The 17,943-nt window shown below is 42.9% G+C and overlaps 1 protein-coding gene and 1 long non-coding RNA gene across 5 annotated transcripts in view; both read left to right on the top strand.

Annotated features, from left to right (window-relative positions):
- The window catches only part of LOC129143509 (uncharacterized), a 38,472-nt gene extending 30,549 nt beyond the window's left edge, over positions 1-7,923 (top strand). The window contains exon 2 of the long non-coding RNA XR_008547014.2: positions 7,757-7,923. This is a non-coding gene — a long non-coding RNA (uncharacterized LOC129143509). The remainder of the gene's footprint in view (positions 1-7,756) is intronic.
- Positions 7,924-8,783: 860 nt separating this feature from the next.
- GXYLT2 (glucoside xylosyltransferase 2) overlaps positions 8,784-17,943 on the top strand; it is an 88,472-nt gene continuing 79,312 nt past the window's right edge. The window contains exon 1 of one of the 4 annotated variants that reach the window (XM_516584.9): positions 8,784-9,246. In XM_516584.9, coding sequence (XP_516584.5) covers positions 8,972-9,246 — 275 coding nt within the window. In that variant the 5' untranslated portion in view covers positions 8,784-8,971. The remainder of the gene's footprint in view (positions 9,247-17,943) is intronic. The other 3 variants (XM_054680796.2, XM_054680798.2, XM_054680799.2) reach the window with 3 other exon arrangements.

Consider the following 17,943-nt stretch of genomic DNA (forward strand, 5'->3'; position numbering starts at 1 on the left):
GATGGTGAAACCCAGTCTCTATTAAAAATACAAAAATTATCCAGGCATGGAATTATGCTCCTCAGGAGACTGAGGCACAAGAATCACTTTAACCGAGCAGGTAGAGGTTGCAGTGAGCCAGGATCGTGCCTGCACTCCAGCCTGGGCAACAATGTGAGATTCTGTCTCAAAAAAAAAAAAATTGAGCTAAGTAAATCTCTTTTTTAAATAAATTATCCAGTCTGTTATATCAACACAAAATAAACTAAGACAATGTCTGACATTAACTTGAAGAAATTCTGAGTCATTATTGCTTCAAATATTTCTTCTGTTTCTTTCTTCTCCTTCTGGTATTCTCATTACACATAAATTACATATACCTTTGTAGTTACCCCACACTTCTTGGATATTCTGTTCCATTTCTTTTTCAGCCTGGTTCCTCCCTTTTGCTCTATTGCTTCTTCTCTGGCCATGTGATCTCTGCACATGGCTGGCTCCCCTTAACCTTTCACCATGAGTGGAAGGAGCTTGATGCCCTCACCAGAAGCAGATGCTGATGCCATGCTTCTTCTATAGCCTGCAGAACTGTGAGCCAAATAAACCTCTTTTTAAAAAAAATAGGCAAGGCATGGTGGCTCACACCTGTAATCCCAGCACTTTGGGAGGCCAAGATGGGTGAATCACTTGAGGTCAGGAGTTCGAGACCAGCCTGGCCAACATGGTGAAACGCTGTCTCTACTAAAAAATACAAAACTTAGCTGGGCATGGTGGCAGGTACCTGTAATCCCAGCTACTTGGGAGGCTGAGGCAGAAGAATCGCTTCAACCCAGGAGGTGGAGGTTGCAGTGAGCCGAGATCTTGCCACTGTACTCCAGCCTGGGCAACAGAGCGAGACTCCATCTCAAAAAAATAAAAATAAAAAATAAATTATCCAGTTTCAGGCATCATTTTATAGCAACACTAAGTGGACTAAGACAAAGCCCTTAGATTATAAATCATAGTTGTTTTAAATTTCCAGTCTGATCAGTTCTCAAAAGAAGATATACAAATGGCCAACAAGCATATGGAAAAATGCTCAACATCACTAATTATCAGGGAAATGCAAATCAAAACCACAATACGATACCACTTCACTCCTACAAGAATGGCCGTAATAAAACAAAATCAAAAAATAATAGATGTTGGCGTGGATGTGGTGAAAAGGGAACACTTTTACGCTGTTGGTGGGAATATAAACTAGTACAACCACTATGGAAAACAGTGTGGAGATTTCTTAAAGAAATAAGAGTAGTTCTACTGTTTGATCTAGCAATCCCACTGCTAGGTATCTACCAGAGGAAAAGAAGTCATTGTACGAAAAAGATATTTGCACTTGCATGTTTAGGCAGCAAAATTGCAATTACAAAAATATGGAACCAGCCCAAATGCCCATTGACCAATGAACATGTATACCATGGAACACTACTCAGTCATAAAAAGGAATGAAATAATGGCATTCTCTGCAACATGGTTGGAATCGGAGACTATTATTCTAAGTGAAGTAACTCAGGAATGGAAAACCAAACATTGTATGTTCTCACTCATATGTGGGAGCTAAGCTATGAGGTCGCAAAGGCATAAGAATGATACATTGGACTTTGGGGACATGGGGGAAAGGGTGGGGAGTGGCAAGGAATAAAAACTACACATTGGGGGCCAGGCGCAGTGGCTCACAACTGTAATCCCAGCACTTTGGGAGGCCGAGGTGGGCGGATCACGAAGTCAGGAGATCGAGACCATCCTGGCTAACACGGTGAAACCCCGTCTCTACTAAAAATACAAAAAATTAGCCAGGCATGGTGGCGGGTGCCTGTAGTCTCAGCTACTGGGGAGGCTAAGGCAGGAGAATGGGGTGAACCCGGGAGGCGGAGCTTGCAGTGAGCCGAGATTGTGCCACTGCACTCCAGCCTGGGCGACAGAGCAAGACTCCGTCTCAAAACAAACAAACAAACAAAAACTACACATTGGGTACAGTGTACACTGCTCAGGTGATGGGTGCACCAAAAGCTCAGAAATTACCACTAAAGAATTTATTCATGTAACCAAACACCACCAGTTCCTCAAAAACCTATTGAAATAAAAAAAAAGTAAAATCTATCTACCAAAAAAATTAAATAAATAAATTTCCAGTCTGATAATTCCAACATCTGTGGCATATCTGAGTCTAGTTCTAGTGTTTGCATTGTCTCTTCAAACTGTATTTTTAGTCTTCTAGTATGCCATGCAATTTTTTGTTACATGCTGTATACAATGTAATAGAGAAAATAAACTATGGTAAATAGGCTTTTAGTGATATGGTGGTAAGGTGTCGGGAGGGGAAGCATTCTATAGTCCTATGATTAGGTCGCTGATTTTAATGAGCCTATGCCCCTTGGCTAGAAACTTGACAAGTGCTTCCAGTCCCCCTCTACGCAGGTGGGACAGGATGGTTAAAGGGAGCTGAAGTTGGGTATTTCCCTTCCCCAGTTCACTTAAGCTCCGATAAACCCCAATAGGTTGATAAAAAATAGTTTCTCTTGAGGGCAGGAAGAAGCCCTGATGTATTTAAAAATGATTACGTTTTCCTCCCCTTGCCGGAGCAGTAGGGGATTTTCCTCCAGTGTTCACTGTGAGAACCTGGCAGAGCTCCTGGAGGTAAACTCACAGAAGTGTGGGTCCTGTAAGACTGAGCCCCACCAACCACCAGGATTTTTAACTTTCTGACTTTTCCACACTAAGCCTTCAGCAATTTGTGAATTATAGTTTAGGTTTTCCTACCCCAGCACTGGTTCCTGCAGAGGTTTCTGCTTGGGTTAAGTTGCACTTAATTCTCTATATTTCCCTGGCTTTTCAAATTCTGGGACAATGGTTTGCCCTGTGACGTTACTTCTCTGATGGACCTAAAAATAATTGTTAAATTTCAGTTCGTGCAACTTTTCCCTTGTTGTTAGGACAGAATAATGAGGTACAAACTCCTTACATGACAGACTGGAAACCAGAAGTCATATCTGCTTTTTCTTTTTAGCTGAGCAAATTAGCTAACTCTTCTGTGTGTTAATCTCCTTATCAATAAATGACATAATAGCATCTACCCCTTAGATTATATGAGTTAACACATGTAAAGTTCTTAGAATGGAACTAGCATTTAGTAAGACATAATGAATGTTAATAATGACTACTACTATTAGTGCATTTGTGATGTAACTTCAAAATAGGAATATATGTATATATATATATATACACAGATATAATAAATATTTTATAATATCAATAAATATATATTACTCCTTAATCGCTGCTTTATTAGATCAATGTTTGCTGGATAGAGCTCCAGATTGGGCCAAGTTAGGATGAATAGCTAACAACTAGTAGTTGACAATGAATGCTTTATGGTAACCATTAATTTCACATAGAATTGCTGCACTTAATTCTCACAAGAAATATATAAATGCTATTATTATCCTCATTGGATACATGAGGACATGAAGCTTAGGAAGAGAAAGTAACTTGCCCAGAAGTGTGCAGCTAGTAAGGAATGGAGCTAATATTTGACCCTAAGAAATTTTACTACAGAACGTGAGCTCATATTTTTCTGCCTTCTAATTTATTATTTTTTAAAAGCTGTATAATATTCTACAATGGTATAAATGGTCAGCTGATTTACAACAAATACTAATAATATTCACTGAGAGAAAGATGATCTTTTTAACAAATGGGTTAATTAAATATCCATAGAAAAACATAAATCCTGTCCTCTGCCTTTATACGTTACACATAAAAATAATCCACAATCGGTTGTAGATCTACCTGTGAAAAATCAAATAATATAGAGTCTAGAACTATGCTTTCCAACATGGCAGCCATTAGCCCCATGTTACTATTTAAATTAAATAAAATTAAAAATCATTTCCTTAGTTGTACCAGCCACATTTCAAGTGCTCCACAGCCACATGGGGTTGTTGGACTACCATATTGGATGGGAAAGATATTGAACATTACCATTATCACAGAAACTTCTATCTTTTATTTATTATTTTGATTTTTGTAGACATAGGGTCTCATTTTGTTGCCCAGGCTAGTCTTGAACTTCTGGCCTCAAGTGATTCTCCCACCTCCTGTCCCAAAGTACTAGGATTACGGGTGTGAACCACCAGGCCCAGCCCAGACAGCTCTATTGTAATAGAAGATAAAAGAATTTCTTGAGACCAAGAGGTAGGCAAAGATTTCTTAGACAAAACACCAAACCTACTAACGCTGAGAGAAAAGACTGATAAGCTGAACTTCAAAAAAAAAAAAGAAAGAAACTGGATCCTTCCAACAATCATGTGAGTGAAACCAGGAGCAGATCTTTCCCCAGCTGAGCCTTCAGATGAGACCACAGACCTCGGCCAACAACTGATTATAGCCTTGTGAGAGACTGTGAAGCAGAGGGCTCAGCTAAGCTATCCCTAGATTCCTGACTGACAGAAACTATGAGATTATGCATATTATCTTAAGCCACTAAATGTTGGGGTCATTTTTTTTGCAACAATAGATCAGTAATATAAGAGGTGAGGGAAAGAGGATGGTTTCCACCTAATTTCTGGCCTGAGCAACTAGGTAACTAGAGGTGTCAAGATTCTAGGAGAAAAAATAGATTTCAGAGCTTCCAAATTATTAAATATTACCACATCCAGAACTTTTATTACAGTGGATTCTCAACAAATTAAAATAAAATGCTAATATGGCAATGATTTAGAATATAATTGAATTTTAGATGATTTATAAAGCATTAAAATTAAGCATTTTTTTTGTATCAGACATCTAAGTGAGACATTGGGTAAGCCATGGGTAAGGGAGTCTAGAAGCCTTTTCTATAACATTAGAGGATGTAGCTCATTCTGTCTTGTCACCGCCAGGTAAGAAGTGCCTTTCACCCTCTGCCATGATTCTGAGGCCTCCCCAGCCATGTGGAACTACATGTGCATTGCCATAGCGATTTCTCTTCTCATGATCCTGATATGTGCTATTGGCTACTTACAGAGCATACAAGCAACACGCAGCCTAGATCCTCCCATTCTTCTGTTACCAGATCTTTAATTTTGCCCTGAATACCTTGGTTGCAATCACTGTGCTTGTTTATCCAAACTCCATTCAGGAATACATACGACAACTGCCTCCGATTTTTCCCTACAGAGATGATGTCATGTCAGTGAATCCTACCTGTTTGGTCCTTATTATTATTCTGTTTATTAGCATTATCTTGACTTTTAAGGGTTACTTGATTAGCTGTTTTGGAACTGCTATCAATGCCAGGAACTCCTCTGATGTCCTGATTTACATTACCAGCAATGACACTACCCCGTATGATGATACCACTGTGAATGGTGCTGCCAAGGAGCCACCACCACCTTCCATGTCTGCCTAAGCCTTCAAGTGGGCAGAGCTGAGGGCAGCAGCTTGACTTTTTGGACATCTGAGCAATAATTCTGTTATTTCACTTCTGCGATGAGCTCTCTGAGCTTGTTTGTTGCTGAAATGCTACTTTTAAAAGTTTAGATTTTAGGTTGAAGCCTGTAGTTTTTAACGTATGCTTTGCTAGAACACTGTGATAGATTAGCTATAGAATTCTTTCTGTAGGATTGGGGGCGTAACGGGCTTCACTAACCTTCCCTAGGCACTGAAACTTCCCCCAAATCTGATGGACCTAGAGTCAGAGAAGTCCACTTTTGTACCTGCTGGGACCCAAAGTTGGGCAGTTAGTCACATTTTTTCTCTCTGTTCCCTCTCTTTTGAAAGTGTAAAATAAAATCAAAAATAGACAAATTTTTCTTAAGCCATTCCAGTGCAGAAAACAAAACCTTATGAAAACAGGAATGTAAATTAGGTAATCATTATTCTAATTAGTTAAATAGAAGTCCTTATGTATGTGTTACAAGAATTTCCCCCAATAACACCCTTTATGACTTAAGTTCAATGACAGTTTGCGCTTGGTGATAAAGGATTTTCTCCATGGCCTGAATTAAGACCATTAGAAAACATCAGGCCATGGGAGCAGTAACCATCTGATGACTGTTCTTGTGCATCTGGTGTCCAGGGACATGGGCGACGTGCCTCATCTGTGTTAGAGGGTGGAACAGATGTGTTTGGCACTGCATGGGATCTGGTGTTCCTCTTCTCCTGGATTCACATCCCCACCCAAGGCCCTCTTAAGTGTTCTGCCCTAGCCTAGTTCAAGGAGGTCATCCAACTGACTTTATCAAGTGGAATTGGGATATATTTGATATACATTTGCCTAACAACACGGAAAAGGGTTTTCCTCCTTCTTTCCCTGCAAGGGACATCCTACTGCTTTGAACTTCCAAGTATGCGTAGTCATCTTTTAAAATGTAAAAGTTTTCAGAAAAATTAGGTTTGCTTTCCTTGTATGTGCTTATTATCTTGACTACCTGAATTGCGAGGGATTTTTATATATTCATATGTTCCAAAGTCAGCAACTCTCCTGTTGGTTCATTATTGAATGTGCTGTAAATGAAGTCTTTTGCAACTAAAATGAGATTTGACCACATCCAAGGAAAAAAAAAATTACAGGATGTAGTTTTCCACCAATCAGAGCAATCCAAACAAATCCAAAAGTTGAGTTTGGACTCAGTGCAAGGAGGCAGATCAGGCTTTTTTTTTGGCTTCAGTGAGGTTCAAGAAAACTGAGTCCTCTCTTTGGTCCATTATTCTTTGGTGTTTGAGGCTAAAACCCTGGCTACTAATCAAGTGTTACTTTGACTCACTTTGCCTTTGTTTATCCTTGTTGCATCTGTCCTCCTAGAGGTAGAAGGGAGGGGGCAAGACAGAGTTGGGAATGCCTGCTTCTCTGGGCCACATGTCAACAGAGTGGTGGCCATTTCTAAACCTGAAAGATCTAAACATCATGCCTTAGCCTGGCCTAGTGTTTCTCAACAGGGTCCCACATTGGTCCAGGATAGTTTTCGTTGTTGGCATGTCCTGAGCATTGCAGGAGGTTTTGCATATGCTAGTAGAACCTGTCAGCCTTCCCACAATTCCAGATGCTTCCTAGTAGGATGGAACCTTCTCCCTCATCTTTGAGAACTAATGGATTCTTTGCGCTTACTCACCTACAACATGTCCCCCACACTGAACTTGCACCCTGCCATTTCCTAGATGTCTGCTTGGCAAGAGCTTCCAAATTACTAAATATTCTCATCCCTAGAACTTTAAATACAATGGGTTCTCAAGGAATTAATATAAAATGCTAACATGAGAATAATTCAGAATATAACTAAATCTTAGATTATTTATAAAGCAACATGGAATCTTGTAGAAACTCAGGGACAGGCTGGGCGCGGTGGCTCATGCCTGTAATCCCAGCACTTTGGAAGAACGAGACGGGCGGATCACTTGAGGTCAGGTGTTCAAGACCAGCCTGGCCAACGTGGTGAAACCCCGTCTCTACTAAATATACAAAAATCAGCCGGGTGTGGTGGCGCAGCCTGTAATCCCAGCTACTTGGGAGGCTGAGGCAGGAGAATGGCTTGAACCCGGGAGGCGGAGGCTGCGGTGAGTTGAGATTGCACCATTGCACTCCTGCCTGGGCTACAGAGTGATCAAAAAAAAAAAACCAAAAAAAAAAAAAACTGAAAAACTCAGGGACGTTGTTATAACTTAACTAGTGTTCTTTGTTCTGTGGTGTGCTGAAAAGAGAGTTAATGGAGTCCTGGCTGTCAGTTCACCGTGAGTCATAAGAGGATGTGTCCTAATGTTTCAGATTTGTAACTGGGGATCCCCTGGAAGAATCGTCTGGAAATTACGACCTTCATCTGGCGATTGCAGCTGTTAAAGTCTCCAAAGAAGCCATTCTTACATTGTGTTGTGAAATTATTACTCTATCTCAAATCTGTGCCAGAAAGAAAATAAAATGTGTGTTTATGTGTATATTATAAGCTATGTTTTATTGAACTAATCATTACAGAACTTTTATTGGGCACCGACTGTGAGCCAGGCACTGTGCTAGTTTCTTTGAAGGCATTATTTAATTTAATGCTCACAAAACGCCTCTGTAGTGAGCAGTATTGTCATTCCCATTTTGCATGTAAGGAAGTTAAGGCTTAAGAAAGTTATGCAGCTTCCTCAGGATCACCAAGCCAGTTAAGCACAGTGTCAGATTTCACATCCAAACTTTGAAATTCATTCTCTAATTTCTTCAGACTACAGGGATCGTTTCGGTCCAGTCTAGCTGTCCCAAGTTCTACTTTGGTGTTTGGAGTCTGAAACCCCAACTACTAATCACGTGTTACTTTTACTCGCTTTGCCTTATTGCATGTGTCCTTGTTGAATATGTCCTCCTCCAGGAAAAATGGAGGTGGCAAGACAGAGGCGGCAATAGGGGTTTATTCAACAGATATTTATTGGGCACCACCACCCGCAGATCCCTGCACTGGGCAAATAGGACAGAGATGTTCCTGCCTGAAAGGATGTGTGGATAAGTGCACAAATGTGTGGATAGATGGATAAAATAAATAAGGAGGAAACACATGGAATACATCAACAAATAAGTGAATCATGGTATGAGAGAATCAGCGGGAACAGTGGATGGCATGGGTGGGTGAGTGAATGGGGAAGCAAACGAACGAAAGAACGAATGAATGAATGAATGAATGAATGAAGTGGTTTTGAGTCTGAGCTACCAGAAGCCCGAGAGCCTGGCTGCGGGCGGGCGGAGGGGCGGCTACTCCACACAGTACGGTAGGCGCAGGCTGCTCCTCCTGTAACCCAGCTCTCACCGCCTCCCCCTCCTCTCCTCTCTCTCCTCCTCCTTCGCCGTCGCCGCCGCCGCCGGCCGCCCGCCGGCCGCCACGACCCCAGTCCCCGGCGGGCGGGCGGAGGAGGCGACCGCCGCGCGCTGCTGCACTCATCCTGCCGCCGCCGCGATGCGCAGAGGGGCCGAGCCGCCTGGGGGCCGCCGCCGCCGCCGCGCCGCACCATGAAGCTCCGCAGCAAGGCGGCGGCGCTGCTCTTGCTCGCGCTGGCCGCGCTGCTGCTGGCGCTGCTGTCCCTGCGCGCTGGCCGCGCTGAGCCCCCAGCGCTGCCCGCGCGCCCCGCGTCCGCCCCGCAGCGCCACCCCGCGCCTGTCCCCGCGCGCTGGCCCGGGCCGGGCGCCCTCCCCGGGGCCAGCCCGGGAGTTCGGAGGCGCCGGCCCCCGCGTCCGCGCCCCCGAGCGGGCCGCCGGGGCGCTGCGAGACTGGAGAAGTTGGCGAGGTGAGTCGTGGCAACCCCAGAATCCCATCTGCGGACCCGTGTCTTGCTCCCTACACCCGTGCCAAGTCCAAGGGAGGCTTTGCGCTGGAGAGACAGATTTCCAAGTTTCACCCACGGGCTGCCCACCTCTGTTTTTAGCCCGATAGAAAAGAAGACCCACCTTGGTGGAGTCCCCCTTAACAGCTCGGTGTTGATAATCACGTACATTTTTTGAAGTGTCAAGGAAAGTGGTTTCGTACATTACATTTTTTAACTGTCAAGGCAAGGCGTATTTTTGCACTCTTGCAAACATGCACCCTTTGTTTAATTTGTCAAAAGCCATCACGGTGCAAGAATGTTTTATCTAATTCTCATGTTTCACGGGAGAATTCTACCGAAACCTCAGATATGGTTGAGTTGGAAAAGTTAGATGTTTACCAAGGACTGGCAGCCTCTCATTCAACCTCGAGTACCCCCATGCTTAGAACAGAAGAGACACTTGACCTAAGTTTATTAAAAAGAAGTTTTCTCCTTGAAAGGACTGATGCGTGGCACAGAAAAGACAGAGTGGGGGTTTCCAGATCCTCATTCTGTTTCAGGCTCAAGTGTGGTCAAAGGGTCCTCCTACAAGAAAAACATCTTAACCTTCGACCTTCTGTTTGATACTCTCTTTCCCTACACAAAGCCTAACACGCGGAGGCTTTTCATCAGAGAGCTTTATTTTTGGCCTCAGGGTTGCTGGAACGCCCCGCAGGTTAGGGATTTGAGTTCATTTCCTTTGTTGTGGAGGGCTTTTCAACAATCCCCTTGTCTTGTAGCGAGTCTGTTTCATCTGCCCTTTCAAAACTGTTGTTTCTAACTGCCATTGCAACGTCCTTGTTTGCTGGGCTCATTAATTTCAACCTGAAAGGAGCTGAAAAATTATTTTTGACCATAATGACTAAATCTCTTTGGTGCTTTTACTGTAACTAAAAGACACGAAACCTCAAGAAGTAGCTGTGTCAGCCTTTGTTTCCCTTCTGTCTCAGTACAAATGGGTACTGACAAGTTTTAGGGGGAAAAAACCCCAACAATCTGTCACTTTAAAGTACTTATAACACTTTACAGCCCTTTCTGGATGTATACAGTCTTTAAGGATATCTCTGTTAGGAAATTAATAGGATTTCCCCTATTCTATACTGGAGTTTCTTGTAAGAGATTAATTAGGGTTTAACTGCAAGTTTAATATGATTGCTAAGTTTGATGGGACAACTGGTAAGATAATAATAACTGTCACCCTTAACATCGCTAACCTATTGCCAGGGACAGTGCTAACCGCAGTACGTACAAATAGTCACAGTTAACGCTTAACATATACAACTACATAATCCACACCATAATCTCCCCCACACCGCTGTTTTTCTTTTGTTTTTTTGTTTGTTTGTTTTTGTGACAAAGTCTCCCTCTGTTGCCCAGGCTGGAGTGCAGTGCTGCGATCTCTGCTCACTGCAACCGCTGTCTCCCGGGTTCAAGCCTCCCAGATTCAAGTGATTCTTGTGCCTCAGCCTGCCAGGTAGCTGGCAAACAGGCGTGTGCCACCATGCCCAGCTGATTTTTGTATTTTTAGTAGAGAGACGGGGTTTCACCATATTGGCCAGGAACTCCTGAGCCCAGTGATCCATCTGCCTCAGCCTTTCCCAAAGTGCTAGGATTACAGGCGTGAGCCACCGCGCCGGGCCCACACCATAACCCTTTGACAGTGGTTCTCAAAGTGTGGACTTCAGACCAGTGGCACAGGCATCATCTGGGAACTTGTTAGAAATGCAGATTCCTGGGCCCCACCCCAGCCCTACAGAATCAGAAGCTTTGGGGGGTCAGCAACCGTGTTTTAACACGTCCCTCCCATTGTTTCTCATGCACAACAAAGTTTGAGAACCCGCTCTGCAAAGTAAGCACCAGTGGTATCCCCACTTTTCAGATGAGGAAAGTATTGCACAAGGGTTAGCAGTTTGTCCAAGGTTCACAGGTAACCTGGTAGAGAAGGATAAAGATCCAGGCAGTGTGGGCTCAGGTTGAGCACTTACCTGCTATGCTGATGTCAGGCCATAGACTTGCCTGCAATTCGTAATTTTACTGAGATGTTTTTTAAAGAAACACTGTAGATTTTTGGATCTGTCTCATTCTTCAAGGTGTCGAGAACAGTGGCGCAGCATCTTTTTGTGTCTATCTGAACAAAGTGTCTCTGACTAGGAGGAGATCATGAACAGAATCCAAATGGATGTTTTAGGGAAGGAGTGTTTCTATTTCCAGGAGCAACAGTACCCTTGAAGCCATTTTTCTTTTGAACATATCTCTTAGATTATCATGGAAATCATGGCCAACACCATAGGAATAAGGAACAAAATTTTAAAACTGGGGAAGGAGTAAAAAACAAAAGCCACAGGAAGTCTCAGGCTCAAATGCATAAACAGTTGACATTTTCTGGGACTTATTTATTGTTTCTCTTGCTACCTCCACAGAAATGGCAACAGAAGATTCTGAAGTTGTGAGGGAGCAGGAGGAAAGATCTCTGCTCGGTCTCCTTTATTGCTTTCCTAATTCTGCTTGGGTTAAATTTTTGTGGTTTAGGAGGAATTTCATTTAGGGAGGGAAGAGAAAGCCTCGTGTTTTCAGAAAACGAGTGCTTTAATCTCTTTACATGGCTAGAATCCAGAAGAGATGAAGGCTACGTGATCTCATTTCTCTGGCCTGGGGAGGGTCAGGCTTGTGGTTGTAGTTAGCTGAGAGCCTGGAGTTGGATGTGACACAGTCCACCACCTGCTTACCATCCACAGCCTGTGCTGCCTCGCCTCCCACAGGGGGCTGCTGTAAGTGAAGTTCTGCCACGTCAACGCAGGAAACATAGCACTCTCCTTCCACATCTTGTTTTCATTTCACAGAAGTTTCCAAGGATTTGCCTCGTTAGTAGGCAGACCCTTCAATTTTATAACTAGTCATTTGTATGCAATCTGCCCTGTGGTGGCCTCCTTCTCTATAAATATAAAGCCAAGAGGTAAGTAAGGTCTGAGCTTTTCTTTCAAGGGGGGATTTGAAAATGAACACCATTCTGGAAGCAGCAGTCCCAGTGCACAAAACAAATGAAATCTTCCTTCTATTTTGGCTTATTGGTGATTTACAGCTGGCTGACTTCCAAAAAGAGTCTGAGACAACGTATAGTAAAAGACACATATACAATAAGTCCATTGAAATGGTATAAAAAATGAAAAGTCATAAAGAAGAGGGGTAAATAAATACTGTTTGTCAAAAATAAACAATACCTTTGTTAGTAGGATTAAGTGTTCAATTTAAGCCTGGCAGCCATTTCAAAAAGGGAACCATGATGGGCGGCCTCATTTTCACTGAACAAGAGGAAAGGTTTATCAAGAGAGATCTTTTTTTTTTTTTCATGAAACTGAATGATAAAATGAGAATTGTACTTGGGAACAGATTTTAGACATTAGAAGACTCTAGGTTGCTTCTGAAAACTCCTCCTTGAGCCTACATACAGAAAAGGAAGGTTAACTGCTAATCAGTGCAATATTGAAAACAATTTGGCATGTGGAGTCCAGCAAATTGGGTTCTAGTCCAAAGCCATTTCACCTTATTTTCTTCATCTGTGAAATGAGCAAATTAATCCAAAAGTTGTCTAAGATATCTTCCAGCTCAGACATTTGATGATCCTATGATGAGATCATCAAGTTTAGCAGCAAAATCCCAACAATGGTTATTGCATGGCCCTTTGTGCTAACTCTTGCAAAATCACTGTTTCTCATTTATGGGCTCCATCCTAGCGCTCTTACTGATTACTCAACCGCAACCCTGTCCTGAACTTTATTCTTTTTTTCTGTGTTGGCCTGGATATTGTTGTTTCTCTTAAAATATGGCTTCTAAGGGAGACTTAAGATACCTCTAAGCCCTGTAGTTTTCCTCTGCCATTTTATTCCATAGTCATTCAGCAAACGTGATTGCACATTTACTCTGCCAGGCACTCCTGGTACAATGGTGAATGGAGTTGCTGCCCTCCCAGAATTTGGGGATGAGGGAAAGGAGACAATACAGAAACACATTACACTTGGCAGCCTCCCCAGCTGCTCCAATGAAAGGAAGCGTGTGTCTCATCAAGAGGCACCATTTCCTGCAGTTCCCTTTAGTGTCTGAGATAAGTCTTCTCAGAGTGTTCAAACCGGAATAAAGGTCTCGCTAAAAAGAGATGGTGTTCTGTAGCAAAATGCTTCATCTATGGCCATCCTATAATTAGCTAATAGCCCCAGAGCACATTAAAGGTGTCTGGATCTTGAGTACCATCTATGATATTATGTAGTGTGAGTCTTGATTCTATCCACAATTCATTTTTATTGATTGGTCCATGAATCCCCTCGATCACCCTCCACACCTACTCAGTCAGTAAGCCCTATTGGTTCTGTCTCAAAAATATGTCCCCAGTTCCACCATTTCCACTCCATAGTTACTTACTGAGCTCCTAACCACCATCATTCCCTAGCTGGACACCTGCAGGTGCCTACTCTCTGGTTTGTGTGGGTCCACTCTAGCGCCCTCTACAGTCCATTTTCCTTACGGCCGCTTAAATGATCTGATAGGTGGACCAGATGGGGTCCACCTGTTTGCTGGTTAAAGCCCTCCAGTGACTGACTTCCTATCACACTAAGAATAACTTTTAAGTTTCCCAGTGTGGCCTTTGAGCCCTTGCCTGATCTCAACTCCATTTAGTTTTCTGGCCTCCTCTCCTACCACTCCCCATTCACTTGCTCTGCTTCAGCCACACTGGGCTTCAAATACACCAAGCCCATTCCTGCTTCAGCAGCATGCATCTCTCTGTGCTGGAATGTTTGTGCACATCCTAACACGGCTAACTCCTCCATTTTTTTCAGGACTATGCTCAAATGTTTTCTCCTGAGAGGGGTCCTGCTAGCCGCTCGAGTACTCCTCTCCATCACTCTCTTCTTCCTTACCCTGTGTAGTCTTTTGTTTTTCACAGCACTCATTGTGTGAATATTGTATGTTATTTGCTCCTGCCCCCTCATGTACACTTAACAGTGATCTCCTTAAATCACTGTTTCACTAACTCCTAAAACAGAGATAGATGATCTCATAGCAGATATTCAATAAATACTTGTTGAACGAACTAATGAATGGGTGCAGGACCTGCCTGTGCCAGCCGTGTTCCAAGATTTACTTATAGTGTTAAGTTCCTTATTATCTAATAATATTCAAAATAGTCCCATACCCTTTCGAAGAATAGTGAGGGTCTTTAATAGTAACACCATTAAAAGTGAGGGATGTTTTTCCTTTTAAATAGGTTTTATTTTTTATTACTTTTATTTTTTGGGTTTTTTTTTTTTTGAGATAGTGTCTCACTGTGTCACCCCAAGGGAGTGTCTAAGCCCACCATCATGATCCATGCCTTTCATAGTGTGAGCTTCTTGTATCCAGTACTAAGCCTGTCAATACATTCATTTCTCTGCCAACAGCTATTGGTCCACAGGTATGTCATATGACCCAAACTGGCCCAATCAGCCAGAAGGAAAGAACTTATTTTACATTATTAAACAAAAGACTCCATCTTCTAGATACAACCAAGGAAATAAATAGCCCCAGCTGCCACCATGTTCATAAGGGAATCGCCTTTAGGATGAAGCCATCTGTTTGGGCAGTAGAAAAAGAAAATACAGGTCCTTGAGGACACCACTGAGTCCCAGAATCAAGGCATCCTGAGGTCTAACGTTTCTTGGGCCCTGTGTTGGAGTTGAGGGTTCTGTTACTGCATCCAAAATCATCTTAGCTGAACTAGATGGTTCTTTTAAATCAAAATCTTGGGACTATTGATGGAGAGAAAGGGGAATAGTTGGGTGGGGGCACCCAGGAAGTGAGCATCCACCACACACTAGAGCAGCCGTTATGTGCACTTGACTTTATCAAAACCTGCGGGTGACTTACCAGAGGTAGGTTCCTGAGCAAAATCAGACTTTTCTTAAGGATTTTTAAAAATTGGGATCAGAGACTATATGGTAAATGTACCTGATAGCAATAGCTTGAGCATACCCTTGGAATGACCCTGCATGCCAGCCGCACCTGAATGTGTGTTCCAACCTAGGGAATCCTGGAGTGGCCAACCCAGAGAGTCAGTCTTACGTTCAATGAGGAACATCTGAGCCCTCGTCCTGCCCCGTGGAACACGGGCTATACAGGGGATTAAGGCCTTGAGTTTTGGGTTGCATGAAGATTGCCAGGTGGAGGTTGTTGAGGGGAGGGTGGCAAGTGAAAACGCTATAATATGTAAACTGCACACCTTTTGCAAACAATTGTGGTTCTTCTGCCCAGCCCTTCCCCACTGGGCTGTGCAGTCATCTTGTCCAACCCACTGCCACTGGACTGTATGTAAGGCGGTCCTCCTGCCCAGCCCATTGCCACTGGACTCTCTCCTCTGTATGGAAGCCCCCAGTAAAACCCCAGGTCTCGTTTGCTGGCTCTGGGTCTTTTCTTCAGCCTCTTGAACCTGGTGCTTTCCCCATTGAGGTTAATAGGGGTTTGGCACAACAGAGAGCTAAGGGAACAGCGTAAGGGCAAACTGTTTCTAATGGCTGAAGCTTTACATTATGCAACTCAGGGATTGCAACTGTATTTCTGCCAGTGGAGAAGGCTGTTCTGCAATAGGAGCTCATGGAAACCAAGATGATATGGAGAGATGAGAAGTGACGCAGAGCAACCCAGATGGGGTAGGGCGGAGTGGGGTCAGGTGGGCTGGTGGCGGGGTGGGGGGGCAGCTCCCAACACTGTTCCCAAGGCCAGCTTCTTGCCTTTCACTGGCTGTGCTGTCTCAACCTTTTCTAGATTCTGTGATGTAATGAGTTCCCCTTTTTTTCTTAATCTAGTTTGACTTGCATTTGTTACTTGCTACCAGAGAGTCCTGACTAATTTGAATATGTAGCACCTGCTTGTAACACCTTTACTAAATTCAGTAAATATTGGCCATATTGACACGGTTCCTTTTAAAACTCACAGGTGAGAGTCTTTGGAAGAGAATTTGAGAACAGATTTGTTTTCCTTAGGAATACTTCATTTATAATTCACTGTAAAGAAAAAAAAGACAAAATTTTATGTTGTATGGATTTTAGCACAATTTTACAAATAATAAAAAGAAAAGAGACTTCTGTTGAAGATAGAATTCATTTATTCATTTTATGTTTCCCTTAAATATTCCCCAGCATTTATTTCAGATTATGAAGTTCCGAAAACTCCTCTTGGAAAAAGAAGTTTTTTGACATGATACCTTTATTGGGAGTTGCTGATTTTGTGCCAGAAAAGAGTAACCTTGATATATTTCAAGTGACTTTTAGATGATCCCCTATCTCTTTTAGCAACATGAGAGACTGTAATCTCATATGGTACAATTTATAATCCAAGCTTTACATAAGACAACAGAGAATACATAATCCAAAATATGGCTCTCTTTTGTGAGTGAGAAAACTGAGATCCGAGAGGTGAAATAATAATGTACATAAAGCACCTAGCACAGTAGGTTAGCTCATGGGAGTCACCAAATGATTTGCTGTTCTGGGTACTATTATTATCCATCATTGCATTGTTACTTAGGAATTGAGCCATAACTAGACCCAGCTAAGTACCCACGTGACTTTGAACAAGTCGGTCCTCAGCAAATTGTGGCTTTCTCAGAAATAAGCTCAGTGACAAAATGAGACAATGCAGGTAAAGTGCTGACACCGAACATGCCACACCAGAAACTCCCAGCAAGTGTTAGCAAGGGCTAAGCTACAGATTCAAGGCTGGGCCTGGTGGCTCATGCCTGTAATCCCAGCACTTTGGGAGGCTGAGGCAGGAGGATTGGTTGAGCCCAGGAGTTAGAGACCAACCTAGGCAATATAGTGAGACATCCATCTCTATTTCAGTTTTATATTTTTTTAAAAAGATGCAGATTCAAGCAGGCTTTTCTTGTGGGGGTAGGTATGACTTGAGGAAACTGAGACTCAGCTTCTATATATAATAAAGGATACACCAATCTCAGTCTCCTGGTACTCATTAAAAGCTGAAGGAGTGTGGCCAGGCGCAGTGGCTCAAGACTGTAATCCCAGCACTTTGGGAGGCTGAGGCGGGCAGATCGCTTGAGATCAGGAGTTCGAGACCATCCTGGCCAATATGGTGAAACCTGGTCTCTACCAAAAATACAAAAATTAGCCGGGCATGGTGGCAAGTGCCTGTAATCCCAGCTACTCTGGAGGCTGAGGCAAGAGATATTGCTTGAACCCGGGAGGCGGAGGTTGCAGTGAGCCGAGATAGCGCCACTGCACTCCAGCCTGAGTGACAGAGTGAGAACTTGTCTCACATTAAAAAAAAAAAAAAAAAAAAAAAATGTTTACTGGCAGTTCAAATCCGGTTTGTAGTAAGGTAGAATGTTGATACATAAAATAACATGCTTTTTGCTGCCCTGCCTAGCCTGGTTTTGGCATGGATATAACATATTTAGAGAAAAATGGAGGCTTTTGATGAATGTCATGTTAATACTTAGTAATAATGATGATGATAACTAATATTGAATGATGACTTACAGTATGCCACGTACCTTATTAAGCACTTCACTGCATTATTTCATTTAATCTTCATAATAACCTAGGAGGTAGGAACTCATATTGGATAGGGCAGAACTCTTTCAGTTGCACGTGATAG

This window comes from Pan troglodytes, chromosome 2 (assembly GCF_028858775.2).
Source record: "Pan troglodytes isolate AG18354 chromosome 2, NHGRI_mPanTro3-v2.0_pri, whole genome shotgun sequence".
Lineage (NCBI taxonomy): Eukaryota > Metazoa > Chordata > Mammalia > Primates > Hominidae > Pan > Pan troglodytes.